The sequence below is a fragment of the Carettochelys insculpta genome, chromosome 3, assembly GCF_033958435.1.
Source record: "Carettochelys insculpta isolate YL-2023 chromosome 3, ASM3395843v1, whole genome shotgun sequence".
Classification (NCBI taxonomy): domain Eukaryota; kingdom Metazoa; phylum Chordata; order Testudines; family Carettochelyidae; genus Carettochelys; species Carettochelys insculpta.
The window spans coordinates 147153248-147173436 of NC_134139.1; the positions used below are offsets into that span (position 1 = coordinate 147153248).

At 41.2% G+C, this 20189-nt stretch overlaps 1 protein-coding gene across 1 annotated transcript in view; it reads left to right on the forward strand.

The window, feature by feature from the left end:
• Positions 1-3077: 3077 nt before the first annotated feature.
• MYO6 (myosin VI) overlaps positions 3078-20189 on the forward strand; it is a 135271-nt gene continuing 118159 nt past the window's right edge. Inside the window, exons 1-3 of the mRNA XM_074990990.1 lie at positions 3078-3131; positions 5598-5801; positions 9080-9217. Coding sequence (XP_074847091.1) covers positions 9101-9217 — 117 coding nt within the window. The 5' untranslated portion in view covers positions 3078-3131; positions 5598-5801; positions 9080-9100. The remainder of the gene's footprint in view (positions 3132-5597; positions 5802-9079; positions 9218-20189) is intronic.

Below are 20189 nucleotides of genomic sequence, written 5' to 3' on the forward strand. Positions count from 1 at the left end.
CGGCATAGTGCCTGGATGCAGTAAGATGATAGTTCACAGATCGCTTCACACATGAGCATATCTAACTTAGACCTCTAATAGCTAGGTTAGAAATTGCTAGAACTTTCACCATGTTCTTGGGTTCAGCTGGATGGATCATGTGGTGGGAGAATGAAGGAAATCAGAAGTGAGTTTAAAAATGGTTACCTTTTAATTTTTAAACTCAATTTTAACTCAGTATGCATAAGTGGTAGCATGCTGTAATAACTAGAGCTCAGAAAATCTGCGGCTATGTCTGTGTATCCATAGGCCAGGTTTGTGGATTACGGATTGAAGGCAGGTACAAATTTGTCTCTGTGCAGGGCTCTAGTAGTAATTCACAGCAAGCAGGGTGCTCCTGGAAGCAGCTTTCAGGAAGAGAGTAAGGAGCAGCATGGCAGTGGGGGAAGGGTCAGAGCTGCTGCAGGGGGCTGCCCAGTGCAATACAGTATTTTACAGGGAATTTGGTGGAGTTGATGGGGATGAGGGGGAGGTTTGCTGGCACATCCTGGTTCCAAGCCCCCCATGAGGACAGGCTGCTTTTCTAGAAAGTCGTGCAAGTACTGGATAAAGCAGGAGGCCAAACAACGTTGTAAACGAGCTTTGCACAACTTCAAATGAGCATAGATAGGTAAGCAACTTTAATAAAACATTAACCCGGATAACATTAAGTGAGGAGTTACTGTATTAGCTTTTAGCAAACAGGACTCGATGTTTTGTCATGTAATTGGTTTCCAGTCACAGGAGGAGAAGAATAAGGTTATCGTATGTACAAAAATCTTTACCTATTGCTGAAATATAGCTGTTTGTTTTGCACCAGCACAGCAATTCAGGGCAGGAAGTGAAGAATCCTATTCTCAGTAGAACTACCATCTGTGGCTAATGTAACCAAAAATGAGATGATGGTATTTAAAATATTATTTAAATGAACTGTTGGATATGGAGTTGGATTTCAGTCTGAGTGCAGAATGGAATGCTAGTAAAGGAGTCAGTATTGCTGAAGACTTAACTTTCACTTCGGGAAGGGAATACAATTGACAGAACTGCTGCTGAATGTGTGTGTTATCTAATTTTAATATAAATCTCAGATACAGAGTTCGGCAGTAAATGAAAAGTCAGTTCTGTAATGTATTTTAACTATGTTCCTTCAAGTCTCACAGGTGTAGCTGAGTTAGTCTGTAGCTTCACAAAACAAAGCAAGCAGTCCTGTAGCACCTTAAAGACTAACAGTTATATTTACTAGGTAATGAACTTTCGTGGGTAAGACCCACTTCATCAGATCTTACCCACGGAAGCTTGTTACCTATTAAATAAAATAGTTAGTCTTTAAGGTGCTACAGGCCTGCTTGCTTTGTTTTGTGTTCTTTTAAGTGTGCTTTTTTTTTGCCCAGCCAACTTGCATTGTTTTTCTAAGCCAGTGGTTCCCAAACTATGTGCCGGAAGAACAATGGTGTTCCACAAGCTATTGCAAAGTGTTCCACAAGTGAAATTGATTGATATCAGTCTCTTCCCCATTCTCAGAGGGGAAAAATATATTGGGATGCAATTTGCTCAGTTTTACAGTTTTGCTCACCTCTGGCTTAGACCTACGATAAGCTGTGGCTCAGCCCCTTGGCCCCGGCTTGACACCTGCCCGGCTCCACGCAGTTGTGACTCAACATCCCGCCCTGCGCAGCTGCAGCTGAACTCCCTGGCCCTGGCTCAACACCCCTGAGCCCCAGCTCAAACATCCCAGCCCTTCACACCCATGGCTCAGCCTCCCCAGCTGTGACTCAGCACTCTCCAGCCTCAGCTCAAACCTCCCAATGCCCCTGGCCCTGGCTCAGCCCCCCCGCAGCACCAATTCAAACCTCTCAGCCCCACGTGTCTGCGGCTCAACCCTCACCCTCGGCTCCAGCTGAACACCTCCCAGCCCTGTGCACCCATGGCTCAACTCTGGCCCTGGCTCAATGCCTCTTGGCCTCATGTTGCTGTGGTTTAATCCCTGCCCCCAGCCCCACCTCAAACTTCCGAGCCCCGTACACACGTGGCTCAAACTCCTGGCCCTGGCTCAACACTCCCCATCCCCATGTGGTTGTAACTCAACACCCTCCAGCCCCAGCTCAAACCTACCAACCCTCCCCGACCCCAGCTCAACCCCCTGCAGTACGAGTTCAAGCCTTCCAACCCCACACGCCTGTGGCTCAACTGTCCCTGGCTTAACACCCCCAGCTCAAACCTCAGCCTTACGTGCCCGCAGCTCAGCCTCCTGGCCCTAACCCAACACTGTCCAGCCCCAGCTCAAACCTCCCAGCCCTGCACACATGCGGCTCAACTCCTTAGCTTTGGCTCAACACCCCAGCTCAGACCTTCCAGCTCTGTGTATCTGCAGTTCAGCCTCCCGGCCCTGGCCCAATATCCTCCCGGCCCCATGTGGCCATGGCCCAAGCCCTCCCAGCCCCACCTGACCCTGACTCAACTCCATCCCCTGCCCGCTCAACTCCATCCCCCTAACCCACCCCAGGCATAACCTCCCTGCCCCCTCCCATGGTTTGAACCCATGGTCAGGCCTAACTGCCCCCCCCTCCACCCCAGGGCTCACATTTGAAAAGGAGCTTCACATACTCCTGATGCTTCTTTGGCTGCAGAATGAGGGCAGTGGCTTGGGAAAGAAAAATGGTGGAATGCAGTTTGGCTGTGTTCCGTCGGGGAAAAAAGACCCCTCTCCCCTGACTTAATGCAGAATTTGCACAACTTGGGGGACTACTGCACTTAACAAAGTAAGCCCTACATTAAATGGAAATCTCAGAAGCACCTGATTCATCCATGCTAGTCTTTATCGAACAGACTGCTGATGTCATTTCCTGTAAATAAAGCCGTTAAATGTAAGCTGAAGCAGGTCATGGCAGGTTTTGCGAAAAGTCATAATTGCTGAGGTGTGTGTGAGACATGTTCACATTGAATAATTTAACAGTTTTCAACATATTAAGGCTGTTAGAATAGTTACATTAAATATTATTCACATTCAGTGGATCATTGGCTGAAAACTGGGTCACTGACGAGATCGTGGTGTTCCTATTGCTGAGTCCACAAACAACTTTCAACAAGAACATGCACATGGTGACATTAACATTGTAAGTATGGGAACAGGGTATAGAGCTGACAATTACCTATCCACAAGTATTGATGTGAGCAATAATCTGAGTGTAAGTGTTGAAAGTGAAATGCTAGTGCCCCGAGTCACCAGAAATGCTAGAGCTAGATGGTAGAAGGCGGTCTGTTAAAAGAAAGCATGACAAAAGCTTTCTCTCTGTTGGTTTTACGTGGACAGGCTCTGAGGATTGTCCTGATGCCTTTTGTGTTATATGCAAGAAAATCTTAAAAAAAACAGCTTGCTTGCATCAGCGAAAATAAAGAGACACCTTTGGAGTAAATGTGAAGATTTGGTTTGCAAAGAGGTGTCCTTCTTTGCTGCTAAGCACAACGAGCTGAAAAAAATGCAAGGATTTATGCACAAAAAAGATAAATTAAATGATAGGTTACTGGAAACATCATATCTAGTGAGCGGGCGAATAGTGATGACAGGTGAAGCTCACACCATTGCAGAAAGTCTTACAAAGCCCTGTATTTTGGATGTTGTGAGTGTAGGGTGTAGTGAAGCAGCTGCAAACAAAATCAGAAGTGTTCCTCTGTCACACAACATGGTGGAGTGCTGTATTGATAAGGCAAATGATATACAATCAGTGTTATGTTCTTGATTAAGAAGTTATGATTTCTTTTGGTTTTGGCTCAGTGAATCAACAGATGTAGCAGGGCTTGCAGTTCTCTTAGGCTGTATGTACACTACCACCTTCCTTTGAAGGAAGGATGGTAATTAGGGTGTTGGGAGTTTACTAATGAAGTGCTGCCGTGCATAGGCAGCACTTCATTAAGCAAATTTCCCCCCCGCGGCAACTCCGAAGTTTTAAACTTAGACGTCCCGGCACACATCTAGCCGCGGCGCACCTGCCGGTACTTCGAAGTTGCCCCGGCACTTCGAAGTACCGGCGGGTGCGCCGTGGCTAGACGCGTGCCGGAACTTCTGAGTTTAAAACTTCGGCATTGCTGGGGGCGGGAAATTTGCTTAATGAAGTGCTGCCTATGCACGGCAGCACTTCATTAGTAAACTCCCAACACCCTAATTAGCCAAGGAAAAGTGCTTATCAGGGTGTTGGAGATACAAAATGAATTAATGGTCTTTTTTGAGACCCACATATTTTGTTTGTTGTATCGACTGCATGACGCTATTCGGCTTCAATGACTTGCATATTTTGCATATATGTTTACTAAAAAGAATGAACTAAACTGAAGTCTTCAAGGCAAAGATGCTACTGTTTTCTCTTCTCGTGACAAAATTTCAGCTACAAAAAGAGAGCTTGAATTCTGTTGTTCATGTGTAGAAAAGGGTCAAATTATTTCTTTTCCCACTCTGGAAAACTTCCTCTCAGAATGTAATCTCAAGATTGATGATAAAGTGAAGGCAGATATAATGCTCAGCCTCTGAGGATATAAAATCACTTTTAATAAGTGTTTTTCTCCTGAAACTGACAAGTGTGACTGGATTTGCAATCCATTTAACAGCATCACACCTGACTTCAGTAGTAAAGACATGGAGTAGTATATTGATCTCACGTGTAAAGGGTATTTAAAGTTTGAATTTTCTAGTGACAAATGTGTCAAATTCTGGGTAAAAGTGCTGTGTAAGTTCCCAGATATCACTAAGCAAGCACTCCTGAAAATCTTCCTTTTCGCTACCACCTATCTTTGTGAAACCAAATTTTCAAGGTACATCGCCACAAAAACAAAACACAGAAATAAACTGTAGTTTATAGTTTTAAACAACTTTAATTTTTAAAAATGGCTCAACTGGATTTTCTCAGTGACATTTGCCAAGTAATGGAGAAGTACAAATTCAAAGTTGAGATACTAATAGAGAGAGGAGTATTACCGTTGCCCAAGATGGATAGATAGGGACAGAAATTTGGTATTATTTTGTTTCTCTTTAATTATCATTAGTGTAACTACATTCATGACATGTTTGTGTGCTCAGAACATTTGAATCATGATTTGCTAGTGAGCTACGAAATAGATTGCCGAGTGAATGAAAAGGCACAAGCCTGAATAAACAAAGGCAAAGCTTGAGGGTGCTAATTTAAGGGTTAGGGTTTCAAATTTAAGTAGAGGTAATTAATCAGAAGTCAGACTGTATCATACAGAAACTGTAGCAGTAAGAGTTATTGTATGTTAATTTTAAAGGTATATTTTTGTTGTGCAACATGGTTTACATCTGAAATACTGGCAGTGTTCCTCATAAAACAAGGTTTTCCTCTGTTTTTAAATGGTTGTTTGACATATCTCTTAAGTACTAACCCAAGTAAGCATTATAAAGGAAAATGGTAGGCTTGTGAAAATGAATGTCTGTTTATGCCTAAATATAAACTTAATGTTTAGCAGTTACACCCATAACAATTGGACTCAGAGGTCAGGACTGGCTCATAGCGTTTGAAGGCATATAGAACTGTACTATGCATCTGACCAAATTTGCTTTTTTTTTTTTTAAGGTGGCCAGCAGCCAAGTCTGAGTGAATACAGATGTTGTTCTAAGGGATTTGCTGTATGTTGCTGACAACACATGATCAGGATAATCGGGTGTTGTGGACTTTATGGAATGTGGCTGACAGTTTCAAGTAAACATAAACCAAACTTGACTGTAGAACATAAACTTTTGTGTAGCTAGATTGATGCTGAACATTTATTCTGTGAAGGTGAGAGAATGGAATTAGTCTTCTGTTATGTATAATACCATTTTCACATCAGTATCTATTCCAAAAACTTCATTTTATATCTTAGTTCTAGATCCATATCCTCTAAGCCCACATGCATCTTGTCATATTTTCACCCCATCTATATCCATTCCCATGGTCAGTTCCAGAAGTTTCCAGTCCTGTCTCGGGTCTTCACTTGTCATCTGTGTGACCCTTGTCCCACTCCCTTTATGTTAAGTCTTTATGCCCTGTGTGATGCTATGATATCCCCAAAAGCCAATCTTCATAGACGTCAGTCCCTGTGCAGTGCTTTCTCTCTAAGGGCTGTGAACAGTGTGTCACCAGCAGTTACAGGTTATCAGATGGCTCCTTCATAAGCCAGCACCCTTTTTCTTGAGATCAAAACATTACAGAGAAAATATACAAAAATCCTAATAAACAGATTTAAGCACATACTAAACATACCAGGAATCAGCTCTCAGTCTCATGAGATGCTAGTAGCCCAGTTTTTGTAACCATTCTTCAAAGGTCCTGACTATTTGCTGAACCCAAAAAGGCCCTGCGTCAATCCAAGCTCTTTCTCTTATGCCAAAAACCCTTTCTTTGTCTCCTAGTTTCTAGGTTGGAACAGTATATACAGGTTGAACCTATTTAATCTGGGGACCTGACCGGTTCCAAATGACAAAAATTTTCCAGGCTATGAGAGGTCAATATTGTCTAGCGCATTATGAACGCTTTCACTGTACTGGGTTCTTAGAAGACATTGAGAGTATATTATAGCTAAAAAACAGCACATGACACTGAGAGCCAAGACTGGCGGCTGGAAACAAGCTTTATGTGACCACGGGAGACTTGGCCACACCCATAAGTGGTCATGCAGCTAATTAAAATCATGACGGATTACAGATGCTGCCAGATGAAAGAGATGTGGATTAGAGGGGTTCAATATGTATAAGCCCCTGATGGGAGTGACATCTCACCAGAGTTTATTTCCTCCCCCCAAACAATTTTTATTTCTTGGAGGAGTTGTAACCCTCCCCCAAGTGAACAATCATACATGGACTATTTGTAGATTTAATACAATGACCCATCAAAGATCATGGCTCAGGTTGCAATATGTCTTACATATGTTTTAAGGTTATATATAGCTGTTAAATGTGAGTAATCTTCATGTCTCCTCAGAGTTCAATCTTTTTTTTAACAGAAACATTTTTTAATACTTAATAATGTCCCCTTGAAAAATTTTGTATATTTGAAAGTGCAATACTTTGAGTAAAGGCTATGTATAAATGTCATCACCTTACTTATCAAATGTGTTTTCGTGTGTATATTTAGTCACATATGCTTGCTTTAGTACCATATAAAGCATTTACACACTGCTTTTACAACTGCCAGCCATGGAGAACCAGTACAGTCCTGGGAGAATGAATTGTTTCGCACCCCTCCCCCATCTTTGATGTCATTGCACAAAGAAAAGGTTGCATTTGTCTGTAGAATGGCATTTTCTTCAAATTATGCTTGGTTATTCCACTGTAACCTCAATAAAGATGAGTTCCATCAGATATACCTGAAAGAAAACTTGTAGAAACTTTATTAGAGTCCAGAAAGGACATAGCCTAGCTTCCAGGTCCTGGGTTGAGTTTGCACGTCAGGCAATTAGAAAAATCTCACATTTAGAGGACTATCATTTATTTTAACTGAGCAATTTTGTGCAATATGTGAGGAATATTAATAATAGCTAGGATGGGGATAGCCTCAGTGTTTTGGAGAAAAACAAAACATGGAGATGACTAAATCTCCAAGCACCCTCATTATTTTGTATGTCGTATGTCCTCCATTCTGTTTCATTTGTTCTGTGTCTTCAGATGTAGGTTGAACAATGTCTTCCTCTGTGTTTACTTTGCCCCTTAAATTTTGGGCACCACTGCAACAGTACAAATTTAGCTGTCCTGGGGCATTGTATTTTAATACACTGTGGAATCTGAGAAACTATTCTGGTGCTATAGTTAAGGGCAACATTCACAATGAGACCTTGAAATCCATTTGTATATAATTTCAAATTAAATTAATTAAAACCAAAGAGAGGTAGAGGGTGTGTGTGTGTGTATAATCTTTTACAGTTAGATGGGGATTGGATGCTTGTAAGATGTGAAGGTGTTTTGCTGCTATTAAACTAATTGACTTTTAGAGCTAAATAATGTCTGCATAAATATGTTCTTTGGGGCTCTGCCACTACCTTGGGAGATGATCTCCTATGTGTAAGTTTCTTTCTTTCTGCATATAACATAGTCATCCACAGTTGTCCTTGAATGTTACAAATATTGACATTCCTCTAGCCCAGTGCTTTTCAACCTTTTCCATTTGTGGACCCTTGAAGTATTTCAGATGACAGTATAGATCCTTTTGGAAATCTTAGGCATAGCTTGCAGACCCCCATTCAAAACCATTGCTCTAGCTCAAGAAGGTAGCAAGGGAAAAAATTACAAGTTACTCTTTCACGTAAGGAGTATTTTCATACCTTTCATAGGAGTTTTGTTTTTGTTTTGTATATTTATTTGAAATCTGTTGCCAGTCCAATGACTAGGTTGTTAGCAGTTTACATTTGGATAATGGCCAAAGAGCATGTCACATACCAGTGGTATACTTCTACTAACCCTGAAACTTTAGTGGTGACTGAAGCATATCTCTTTACTGTGCAAATGCTTGTTGAGGAGGGAAGGAAGAAACTGGCCAGCAGAACGTACCTGTCTGTCAGTCAGACTTGGTGTAATCTACAAACCTGATTAATAATCTATATAATAGAGATTATCTAATATTAAAGTAGTTGTTCAGCATGAAGACTAATTCAGTGTATAAAAATATTGCACGAGGACTGTTCAGAAAGTCAAAATCCAGACAAAATTGCCATTTAATTCAGTGGCTGCTGTATGTGCTTAGTTACTCTGTAAATTTGAGCAGTTGTTTTGGTGCCTAACTTTAGAAATCTAAGAGTGAAAATTTTGGCCTTAGATCTTCAGCCTTTTCAGATTTTGCTTAACAAATGATGCATTTTGAATTCAAGATGTAATCTGAAATGGTTTCGAAAGTGCATTTTGTCAGATTACAGTCAAACTTCTCTGATTAGTAAGGCATACAAATGTGTGTAGCTGTTAATATTAGAAATAAGTGTCTTCATGTTCTCATTTTATGTACTTCGTGTGTGCATTAAAATTAACGAATTAAAGTTTCCATTCAACTGGTCAGATTTTGATAGTTTGTTTTTTTTTTTTTTTAAACAGGAATAGTGAATAACTTCTGTGATGGAGGACGGGAAGCCAGTGTGGGCTCCACACCCGACGGATGGGTTTCAAATGGGGAAGATTGTGGATATTGGCCCTGACAGCTTAACTATTGAACCATTAAATCAGAAAGGCAAGGTAAGGAATGGAATAAGAACAATGCTATCACATATAAATATGCATAGAGCACAACAGTAGGAGTCAGTTTCTAATCCCAGCTTTATCTCTGACTTGAGTAAACCACATACCATTTCCTTTGCCTCATCATCCTCAGTGCAAACAAAAAGGATCTTAATATTGAGTTCTGCCATACTGGCTCCCCCCAGCAAGAAACACACATTTTCTGATTGTTAGATTTCCTGTGTGTGTATAGAAAATAGCTGAGCGCTTATGTGTCTTTCGGTGCAGTGTTACTTTTCCCATATTGAGTCTGAGACTGCCTCAGGATCTATCTGCGATGACATCTCCATTTCTCCTCCCCACATTCTTGCTTATATAATGGTTAGAAATCTAGAATTAATTACAAATAGAAATTTTGATTGTATTGATTAATACCAGATTCTTTTCCATTTTCTCTATCTACACCGTTTCAATTGAATTAATTTTACAAGGGTAAAGATTTTTTGGACACTTTATAAACGTCTGAAAACATCATATATTACCTGAGAGAGAATTCTGAGGGATACTGAATGTGTAAGGTTTCAACTGTCAGATATGTTAAGATTAATGGGACATGAGTAGCACTTTCTTGTGTCCTTGTAGCTCAAGAAGACCAGAATGATAAAGATAGAATCAAAAACTTGTAAATTGAAAAAAAAAAAAAAAGCCCATGGAGATATGTTGAGACAAATACTGGTAATTGAAGCAACCTGAGGGAAACAGGTTTTCAGTAAGTTTCCCCTCATTACAACTTAATTTGTAAGAAAGGAGAATACTTCAATTTTTGTCATCAGTTTTGTCATGATAACAATTGCAAGGAGTTTAGTCACAGGTCAAGAGGTGACAAAGCAGATCTTCCTTTTCTGGGAGACATGGGTGTGTATCTTAAGAAGAAAGCTGAACAGGAAGCTGATCATCTTTGCTTGATGAAAAGTTAAGCAAAGTATAATGTCATCTTATGTCATTCTCTTTCATGATAAGATCCCCAAGTAGGGGCAATGGGCAATTTAGTCTACTTACACCTTAATGCCAGAACCAGAGCTTTTAGGCAAGAGTGTGCTCTGTATTGTGAAATTACTCTTAAAAAGTCTGCTTATGTCTTAGACAAATTGTATTTATGTAACCTTTCTTATGTTCTCTGAGAAGTTTTCATTGGTTTCTTGTTACTAGCTGGTATTGGCCTATTTTCCCCAGCTGACAGTGCAGGTCACTATGTCCTCAGTGCTGACCCTCATTCTCAGTGGCCGCACTGGGACACAATGCCCTAATGATCAGGTTATTGTTCCCAGCTTCTGTTACAGGTTTTCATGCCTTATCACCATCTTCCCCTCTTCTCAGCAGATGGAAGAAACAGCACTCTAGATGTGAAGGAACTGGAAGGCATTGAGAGGCCTCTTGGTCCATTGTTTTTCATTCTACCTAGCCCTTACCCAGCCTTCATTCTGTATGACCAGAAGTTTCCTCTCTCTGCACTGGTCAACATTTAACTTTATATCATTGCCAAACTGGGCATGTTTTCCACAGTGAGTCAGGGACTCAGAGATGGGTACAGAAGACCACTTGGGATGTTCCCCAGTGTACTATCATGCCACTGACACCCACCTTCTTGCTCTTTCGGGCTCTGCAGCACCCTGTCCTGCTGAGCCAGATGCTCAGGTTTCCCCCAGATGAGACACAGAGTTTGGGTTACTGCCCCACTGCAGAGCAATGCAGAAACTGATTAACCACAGCTCTGGGAGGATGCAGTTCTAGGGCAAAGCACCTGGGAAATCAACCCCCAAAAGGGATCAAAACCCCAAATAAATCCATCTCTCTGTATAAAAGATTCGCACAGGGAGGACTCGTTAGGTAAGCCCTGTTTATCAATGAAAGGAATATATACCCAGTCATTGCCCTCCCCAGCTAATAACTACTTAAACCAGGCTTGATTATAAACAAAACAGTTTTATTAAGCAAAACAGTAGCATTTAAGTGGTTAAAAGTAAAACAAGTCGATCAAAGTGAGGTATCAAAATAAATGAAATTGCATAGCTAGTTCTATTCCACTAAGAATCTAATTACATGCGAGTTCTTGACCTAAAAAGGTGTTTTTACATCCGTGAAAGCTTCAAGTCAGAAAAGATTTTATCTCCATTATCCTGTCAAGCTCTTTCTCCCTCTTGATGCCAAGCTCTCAGTTTGGGAGCAAAATTGCTGCTTATAGCATTGACCAAAGGTGCTCACTGGGCATTGTAAGGAGGGACCCTGTAGAACTGTGTGAGAATTTCAAATACAGCTTTGTCCCATTCCCAGCAACTTGATTGAACACAATATGAGTGAAGCAACCCAAAATCTACTACGGATTGGAACATTTCAGCCTGCTCCTTGTGCTATTTTTCACCTTAGGGAGAAGCCGAGCACAGCCCGATTTGAAATATGTAAATAAGTTCTGAATGGAGGCTTGTCTTAAAAACATTCCCATTTTATTATTCTCAGACAATTCCTCTGTTTTCATAGAATCATAGAAGAGTAGGACTGGAAGGGACCTCGAGAGGCCATCGAGTCCAGCCCCCTGCCCTCATGGCAGGACCAAGCACTTTCTAGACCATCCCTGAAAGCCATCTATCTAACCTCTTCTTAAATATCTCCAGTGATGGAGTTTCTACCACCTCCCTTGGCAATTCGTTCCAGTGTTTGATCACCCTGACAGTTAGGAACTTTTTCCTAATGTCCAACCTGAACCTCCCCTGCTGCAATTTAAGTCCATTGCCTCTTGTTCTATCCTCAGAGGCAAGGAAGAACAAGAGGCAATGGACTTAAATTGCAATGGACCTGTGCCTTATGACACCCTTTTAGATACCTGAAAACTGCTGTCATGTCCCCCCTCAATCTTCTCTTTTCCAAACTAAACAAGCCCAGTTCTTTCAGCCTTTCTTCATAGGTCATGTTCTCTAGACCTTTGATCATTCTCGTTGCTCTCCTCTGGACCCTCTCCAATTTCTCCACATTCTTCCTGAACTGCGGTGCCCAGAGCTGGACACAATACTCCAGCTGAGGCCTAACCAGTGCAGAGTAGAGTGGGAGAATGACTGCTCATGTCTTGTTCACAACACACCTGTTAATGCATCCTAGAATCATGTTTGCTTTTTTTGCAACAGCATCACACTGTTGACTCAAATTTAGCTTGCGGTCCACTATAACCCCTATATCCCTTTCTGCTGTACTCATTCCTAGGCAGTCCTTTCCCATTCTGTATGTGACACACTGATTGTTCCTTTCTAAGTGGAGCACTTTGCATTTGTCCTTATTAAACTTCATCCTGTTTACCTCAGCCCATTTCTCCACTTTATCCAGATCCTTTTGAATTATGACCCTATCCTCCAAAGAAGTTGCAACCCCTCCCAGCTTGGTATCATCTGCAAACTTAATAAGTGTACTTTCTGTGTCAATATCTAAATCGTTAATGAAGATATTGAACAGAACCGGTCCTAAAACAGACCCCTGCGGAACCCCACTAGTTATACTTTTCCAGCAGGATTGAAAACCATTAATAACTACTCTCTGGGTATGGTTATCCAGCCAGTTGTTCACCCACCTTACAGTAGCCCCATCTAAGTTGTATTTGCATAGTTTATTGATAAGTATATTATTGGAGACCGTGTCAAATGCTTTACTGAAGTCTAGGTATACCACATCCACTGCTTCTCCCTTATCCACAAGGCTCGTTATTCTATCAAAGAAAGTTATTAGATTGGTTTGACATGGTCTGTTTTTAACAAAACCATGCTGGCTGTTCCCTAGCACCTTACCACCTTCCAAATGCTTGCCGATGATTTCTTTAATTACCTGCTCCATTATCTTTCCTGGCACAGAAGTTAAGCTGAGTGGCCTGTAGTTTCCCGGGTTATTCTTGTTCCCCTTTTTATAAATGGGTACTATATTTGCCCTTTTCCAGTCTTCTGGAATCTCTCCCGTCTCCCACAATTTTCCAAAAATGATTGCTAAAGGCTCAGATACCTCTTCTATCAGCTCCTTGAGGATTCTAGGATGCATTTCATCAGGCCCTGGTGATTTGCGGACATCTAATTTCTCTAAGTAAATTTTAATTTGTTCTTTTCTTATTTCAACTTCTAAACCTACCCCTTTTTCACTAGCATTCTCTATGTCAGGCATTCCTTCAGATTTCTCAGTGAAGACCGAAACAAAGAAATCATTTAACATCTCTGCCATTTCCAAATTCCCTGTTACTGTTTCTCCCTCCTCACTGACCAATGGCCCTACCCTCTCCTTGGTCTTCCTCTTGTTACCAATATATTTTTAAAAAGCCTTCTTGTTTCCTTTTATGCTTGTAGCTAGTTTGAGCTCATTTTGTGCCTTAGCCTTTCTAATCTTGCTCCTGCATGTTCGTGTTGTTTGCCTATATTCGTCCTTTGTAATTTGTCCTAGTTTCCATTTTATACAATTCCTTTTTTATTTTGAGATCATGCAAGATCTCCTGGTTAAGCCAAGGCAGTCTTTTGCCATGTTTTCTATCTTTCCTACGCAGCGGGATAGCTTGCTTTTGGGCCCTTAATAACGTGCCTTGGAAAAACTGCTAACTCTCCTCAGCCGTTTTCCCCCTCAGTTTAGCTTCCCATGGGACCTTACCTACCAGCTGTCTGAGTTTACCAAAATCTGCCTTCCTGAAATCCATTATCTCTATTGTCCTGTTTTCCCTTCTACCTTTCCTTAGAATTGTGAACTCTATGATTTCATGATCACTTTCACCCAAGCATCCTTCCACTTTCAAATTCTCAATAATTTCCTCCCTATTTGTTAAAATTAAATCTAGAAGAGCTTCCCCCCGGTAGCTTTTTCAACCTTTTGGAATAAAAAGTTGTCTGCAATGCAATCCAAGAATTTATTGGACAGTCTGTCCCCTGCTGTATTAGTTTCCCAACATATACCTGGATAGTTGAAGTCTCCCATCACCACCAAATTCTGGGCCCTGGATGATTTTGTTAGCTGTTTAAAGAAAGCCTCATCCACCTCTTCCACCTGCCTAGGGGGCCTGTAGTAGACTCCTAGTAGGACCTTATCCTGGTTTTTTACTCCTCTGAGTCTAACCCAGAGACTTTCAACCCGTCTATCTCCTACATCCATCTCCACCTCTGTCCAAGTGTGTACATTTTTAATATACAAGGCAACACCTCCTCCCTTCTTTCCCTGTCTCTTTCCTAAGCAGGCTGTACCCTTCAATAGCAACATTCCAGTCATGAGTATTATCCCACCAAGTTCCGTGATGCCAACGATATCATAGTTGTATTCATTTATTAGTACTTCCAGTTCTTTTTGTTTATTTCCCATACTTCTTGCATGTGTATATAGGCATCTCAGACATTGATTTGGTCTTGCCTCCCAGTTTTACCCTGGCCCTCTTTTTACTCTCCCAGTGTAGCCCATACTCCCTCCCATTTCAAGTTCATCTCCCAGGTATCCATGCTCTCCACTTACTTGTAGGCTTTACTCCCCTGCCCCCGTCGAATCTAGTTTAAAGCCCTCCTCACTAGGTTAGCCAGCCTGTGTCCGAATATGATCTTCCCCCTCCTCGAAAGGTGAATGCCATCTCTGCCTAGCAGTCCTTCCCGGAAAAGAATCCCGTGGTCAAAGAAACCAAAGCCTTCCTGGCGACACCATCTACGCAACCAAGCATTCACCTCTAGGATTCACCTGTCTCTGCCTGGGCCCCTACCTCTGACAGGCAGGATTGAAGACAATACCACCTGTGCCCCAAACTCCCTGACCCGTGCCCCCAGAGCCCTGAAGTCACTCTTGACCTGCTCAGCATCACACCTCGCAGTATCATTAGTGCCCACATGGATGAGAAGCATGGGATAGTAGTCAGAGGGCCGGATAATCCTCGACAATGCCTGTGTAACGTCTCGGATACGGGCCCCCGGCAGGCAGCACACCTCCCGAGATGAAATGTCAGGACGACAGATGGGCGCCTCCGTCCCCCTCAGAAGTGAGTCTCCAACCACCACTACTCTACCTTTATTGTAGATGGATGACAGATGGTTTTTTTCCAAACTTCAGACGTTACCATAATATTTTACATCCACTCCCAAGGTCTCTCTCTTGTATCTTGGTAACAGTTATACTGGTTTTAGAAATGGGGGGAAAAAAATCCTTTATCTCTTCTTAGACATTTTTTTCTGATCTAGACTGTGACTGAAAAAGAAAACTAAGGCAAACATATTGATTTATGTGGTTCCTGGAGTATCTCAGATTTCAGGGAAAGTGCAAATACATGGGTCCAGGGATGCCAGTCATAGGCCTGAACTGACAATAACTACCATCAAGTAGAAGGTCTAATCTCAGAAGAATGTTAACAGAAGATGAAGGCAGCTACATTACAAAATATTTGGTGTCAAAGAGAGGCAAGCCCAATTCCTACTGAATACTGTTGGGAATTCTGATCTGTTACACAAGCATATGTCAGTGTTTTAGAGTTCATATGGTACCAGTATCTCCCAGCATGCATCTGATGAAGTGGGTGTTTGCCCACGAAAGCTTATGCTCCAATTTATGTGTTAGTTTGTAAGGTTCCACAGGGACTTTTCGTTGTTTTTGCAGTATTTCTCTGTGTCACTTCAGCACTGCTTCCTCATTAAGGGGCACATCCATACTCTCTGTTTCCTGTAGAAATGCTGTTTTTTTTGTTTTGTTTTATACATCTTCCCAATTCAGTTCAGGCTGTATGTAACGGAGATAGGACCGCATCCATTAGCTACCACACAATGATTCATTGAGGTTTCAGTACACTGCTCCTTCCGTATGTGTAGCAACAGCAGCTCTGAGACCACTGACATGCGAGAGTGAAGTCTCTGCTCTGCTGGTTCATTCCCTTCTGCTGATGATCTGGGTCCACGGGCCTTAAGAGTGGGGGCTTATTTGGGATATCATTGATAAGAGGGAATGAACCTATGACCTCAAGGGCTAAAGCCATGTGCTTCTGCCACATGAGCTAAAAGCCAGCTGGCTCTCAGCCGAGGCTGTAGAGTGCAGACTTCACTCTCCCATGTCTTTGGACTTAGTGCTTCTGGGATTACACGTGGATAGCAGACTAGTTCTGGGCCCGATGCTTGCTGTTTTGGAAAATGGACTTTATCCCTCTTGAGTCATGGAAACACCCCAGTCCCCATAGCCATGTGCTTTCCAGGCTTCTCTGCAGAGTCTATTCAGAGTCCGTCAGGAGGGGAAAACCACTCAATGTTGATTATCTTTAATGGGTCTGTTACAGCTTTCCAGATGTGGTTCCTCACAACATGTCCAGTACCTACTACAAGATGGATGCTGTAATCCACATGACTGTTACAATTTCACATAGTATTCATAAGTGGATACAGACATATTCCTCACACCATCACACTGCCCACAAATGGGGAGATGAAGGCCAAGGCTTATATGGCAAAGTCAAGGTTCGCAAAGTGACTGGTGCTGTCAGAAATATCATTCATTGTAGGTCAGTTTGGTCTTTTAAGGCTCACGCTCTTAGAAATACATCATTCATTGTTGGTTAGTGTTTTTTTTTTTTTTTTTTGCATATGAAAATAGTAAATAGTGTTCTACAGCCTCTGTCAGGGCTTGGGATGTGGGATGTTAATGACATCTAACAAACCTGATCAAGCTCCCTACTGCTTATATATGATCCTGCCTTTTCCACAGCTTCTGAGGATATTCTAAAAGATGGGATGAGGGAGCATCAGTGATACCTACTTAGACATTTCTGTGTAAGAGGCTATATCTCTGAGTCTTCGTTAACTTAGTGTTGGATCCCTGGATATTTCTATCTCATAGAGAAGATGAGCTGTTTCAAGACCAATAATCCATCAGCGATCATACTTGCTTAAATGAATATTTGAAGGAGAAATAAACATATACATCTTTCTGTACTGGCTGGTGCAAAGTCCATATTTAATTGCACATCACTGGTATGTCACTGTAACTTTGAGGTCTTGCTGGAAGACTTTGTTGTGGGTATATGATTGTCAAAGGGAAAACACTAATGCTCTATAGCCTAATGTTAAAGAAAAGTAAGTTTTGTACACATTCCAATGTTAAATGCTTGCCTCGCGCACTGCATTTATTCCAGCCCTACAAGATCATAGAGCGTAACCTTGGAACCTCATCCTGCTCCCCAGAGCACTACCCAGAATGAATCTCTGCAAGAGTGTTATTTCACACCCTGTCCATTAGAGTTGGACTCCAAATGGCTGCTATTGCCAATTGGCAAAGGATTTTTTAGTTTGAAATTGAGACCTATCTCTAATGGAAGTATTATACGTCTTATTCAGTCCTCATTCCATGAGTACGTTCAAGAAATGTTCATCTTTTGGTTAAACATCATAGTTGATTCCTTAGGAGCACTGAAAATCTCAGGGCAATGTCATCTTATCTTCAATATAGAGATCTGCTGATTCACTAGATGGCCAGCAAAATAATTCAACAAGTTCTGCATATTGGTTGTTCAGTCTTTGCCAGTGCCATTCCTCCCGCCTCCTTTTTTTTGGGGCGGGATAGGGGAGTAGGGCAGAAGTTTTATCCATGTCTTAGTACCCATGGTTTTGTAAAGGAGATACTTACATACAATTTACCTTAATTTGGTTTTCCACATTTAAAGGATGGTCCTGCTTTCCATTCTGGAGGCATGCTGCTGCAAAAGCCCCATAGTAACAGACTTTTGGAACTTATCATGAAGAAAAACAGAAAAATGTATTCATGCTTACCTGAAAACTTCTGTTCTTTTTGTAATGAGGTCCTCAGCTCTGTCCTGCCCCGGAAACAAACAAATCTCCAGGATATAGATGGAAATTAATAGTTAAGGATTGATGTGGGAGTTGGAGTTTTGATTAGGCAGCAAGAGAAATTGTTCTTTTCCTTCAATGGATGTTTATCATAATCTGTAGTTAAGAAAAGCAGATTTGGGTTTTTTTTTTGGCTTGGAAGTTCTCAATGTGGGTGGGAAATTTCAGGAGACAGCGCAGTTCTCTAGTCTCCATGACAGGACTGGTTTTGCCCCCAAGCTTCAAGCAGGCTGAAATACTTGTTTTAACTGGTCTGTGGACCACATTATTGAATAAAAATAATGAGAAGTCCTGTGGCACTTTTTAGACTAACAGTTCTTTTTTGGAACATAAGCTTTCGCAAGCAAAGACCCACTTCGCCAGATGCATATGACGAAGTGGGTCTTTGCTGACGAAAGCTTATGCTCCAAAAAATCTGTTAGTCTATAAGGTGCTACAGGACTTCTTGTTTTTGTGGATACAGACTAACACGGCTACTCCTCTGGTTATTGAACAAGGACATTTTAGGTGTGCTTCCTTCCCCATGCAACATTGTGGATCCTGCTGGAAACCAGAGGCTTTCCCTGCTACCCCAGCCCCATGCTCTGACTCCTGCATTCCCCACCGCCTGTCCTGACTCCTACACCCACTCACACCTCCATCCCCTTGCCCTGAGCCCCTCCGTAAGTACCTGAGCAATGTCAGGTAAATGTGTGTGTGCGCGCGTGCAATTGACATAATTTCTGTCACTACAGGATCTTGCTTTAAACATGTAAAAATACAATATCACGTGCAAATAGGGCTCTCAATTAATTGCAGTTAACTTAAAATCAAAAATTAATCACAATTATATTTTTAATTTAATTTTTAGCTTAAAATAGAATACTAATTGAAATTTATGAAATATAGTGGATGTTTTTCTACATTTGCAAATGTATTGATTTCAGTCACAACGCAGAATGTGCTGTGTACAGTGTTCACTTTATATTATTGTTTTCATTACAAATACGTGCACTGCAAAACTGATAAACAAAAAATTTTGTTCTGCAGTTCACCTTATATAGGTATCCCCAAAGTGTATGTTAAAAATGTACAATGTTTTTATTTTATAACCACAGTCAAAAACAAAATGATGTAAAACTCAGAAATGGTTGTTGAATCATGAAGGGGCATATGAATGTTTAGCGTATCTTGAAGGTAAATACCTTATGATGCTGGTTCAAAAGTACCATGTCAAATGCCTGTTCTCACTTTGAGGTGATACTGTAAACAAGTAGTTGTAGGTATTATCCTCTGTAAATGTAAACAAGCTTGTTTGTCTAACAGATATTTTGGAGCTTAAGCTTTCATGGGGTAAAGACCCGCTTGGTCAGATACTGCATCTGACAAAGCGGGTCTTTGCCCACAAAAGCTTATGCTCAGGAATCCCAAGCATTGGGTGCCAAGAGTGGCAGGTGAGCCAGTCTTCATCAGCACACAAGTCAGGAGCTGATCCCCCACCCCTCCTCTCCATGCAGCCAGGAGTTTGCTCAAAGCCATGTCACCCTATGGACTAACAAAAGACTGGCTAATGCTACCAACCACCATCTAAATGGTAAAGCTCTGCATCTTAATTTGTGTAAGTAGGACTATTAGTGACTTGAAAAAATATCACCAGTACTTGGAAAAATTTTAGTCAAATTTTGGTGCTCCTCTGAAAGGTTGGTGAGCCCCGCTGTAAAGTTTTATATTGTGTTTTAGAATGCAGTTATTTTTGTACATAATTCTACATTAATAAGTTAATATTTAATGATAAAGAGATGGCACTACATTACTTGCATTAAGTGAATTGAAAAATACTGTTTCCATTGTTTTTGTATTTTATATTGCAGTGGAAATCAATATATTTTAAAATGAAAAAAAAGTATTTCAATAAATGGTCTTCTGTTATTGTTTAGCAGCATGATTGTGAGTACTTTTATAGTCAATTGATAGCCTTGCTCCTAAATTCCCATTTTTAAAAAAATGGGATGAAAGGGTAAAGAGTTTCCTGGGGAAAAATATTTAATCATGTGACTAGGATAACTTGTTCATTTTTAAATACAATATATTAAATTACCCATCCATAGTAGCTGGAAACATGCAAACATGGGAATTTCATGTGATAA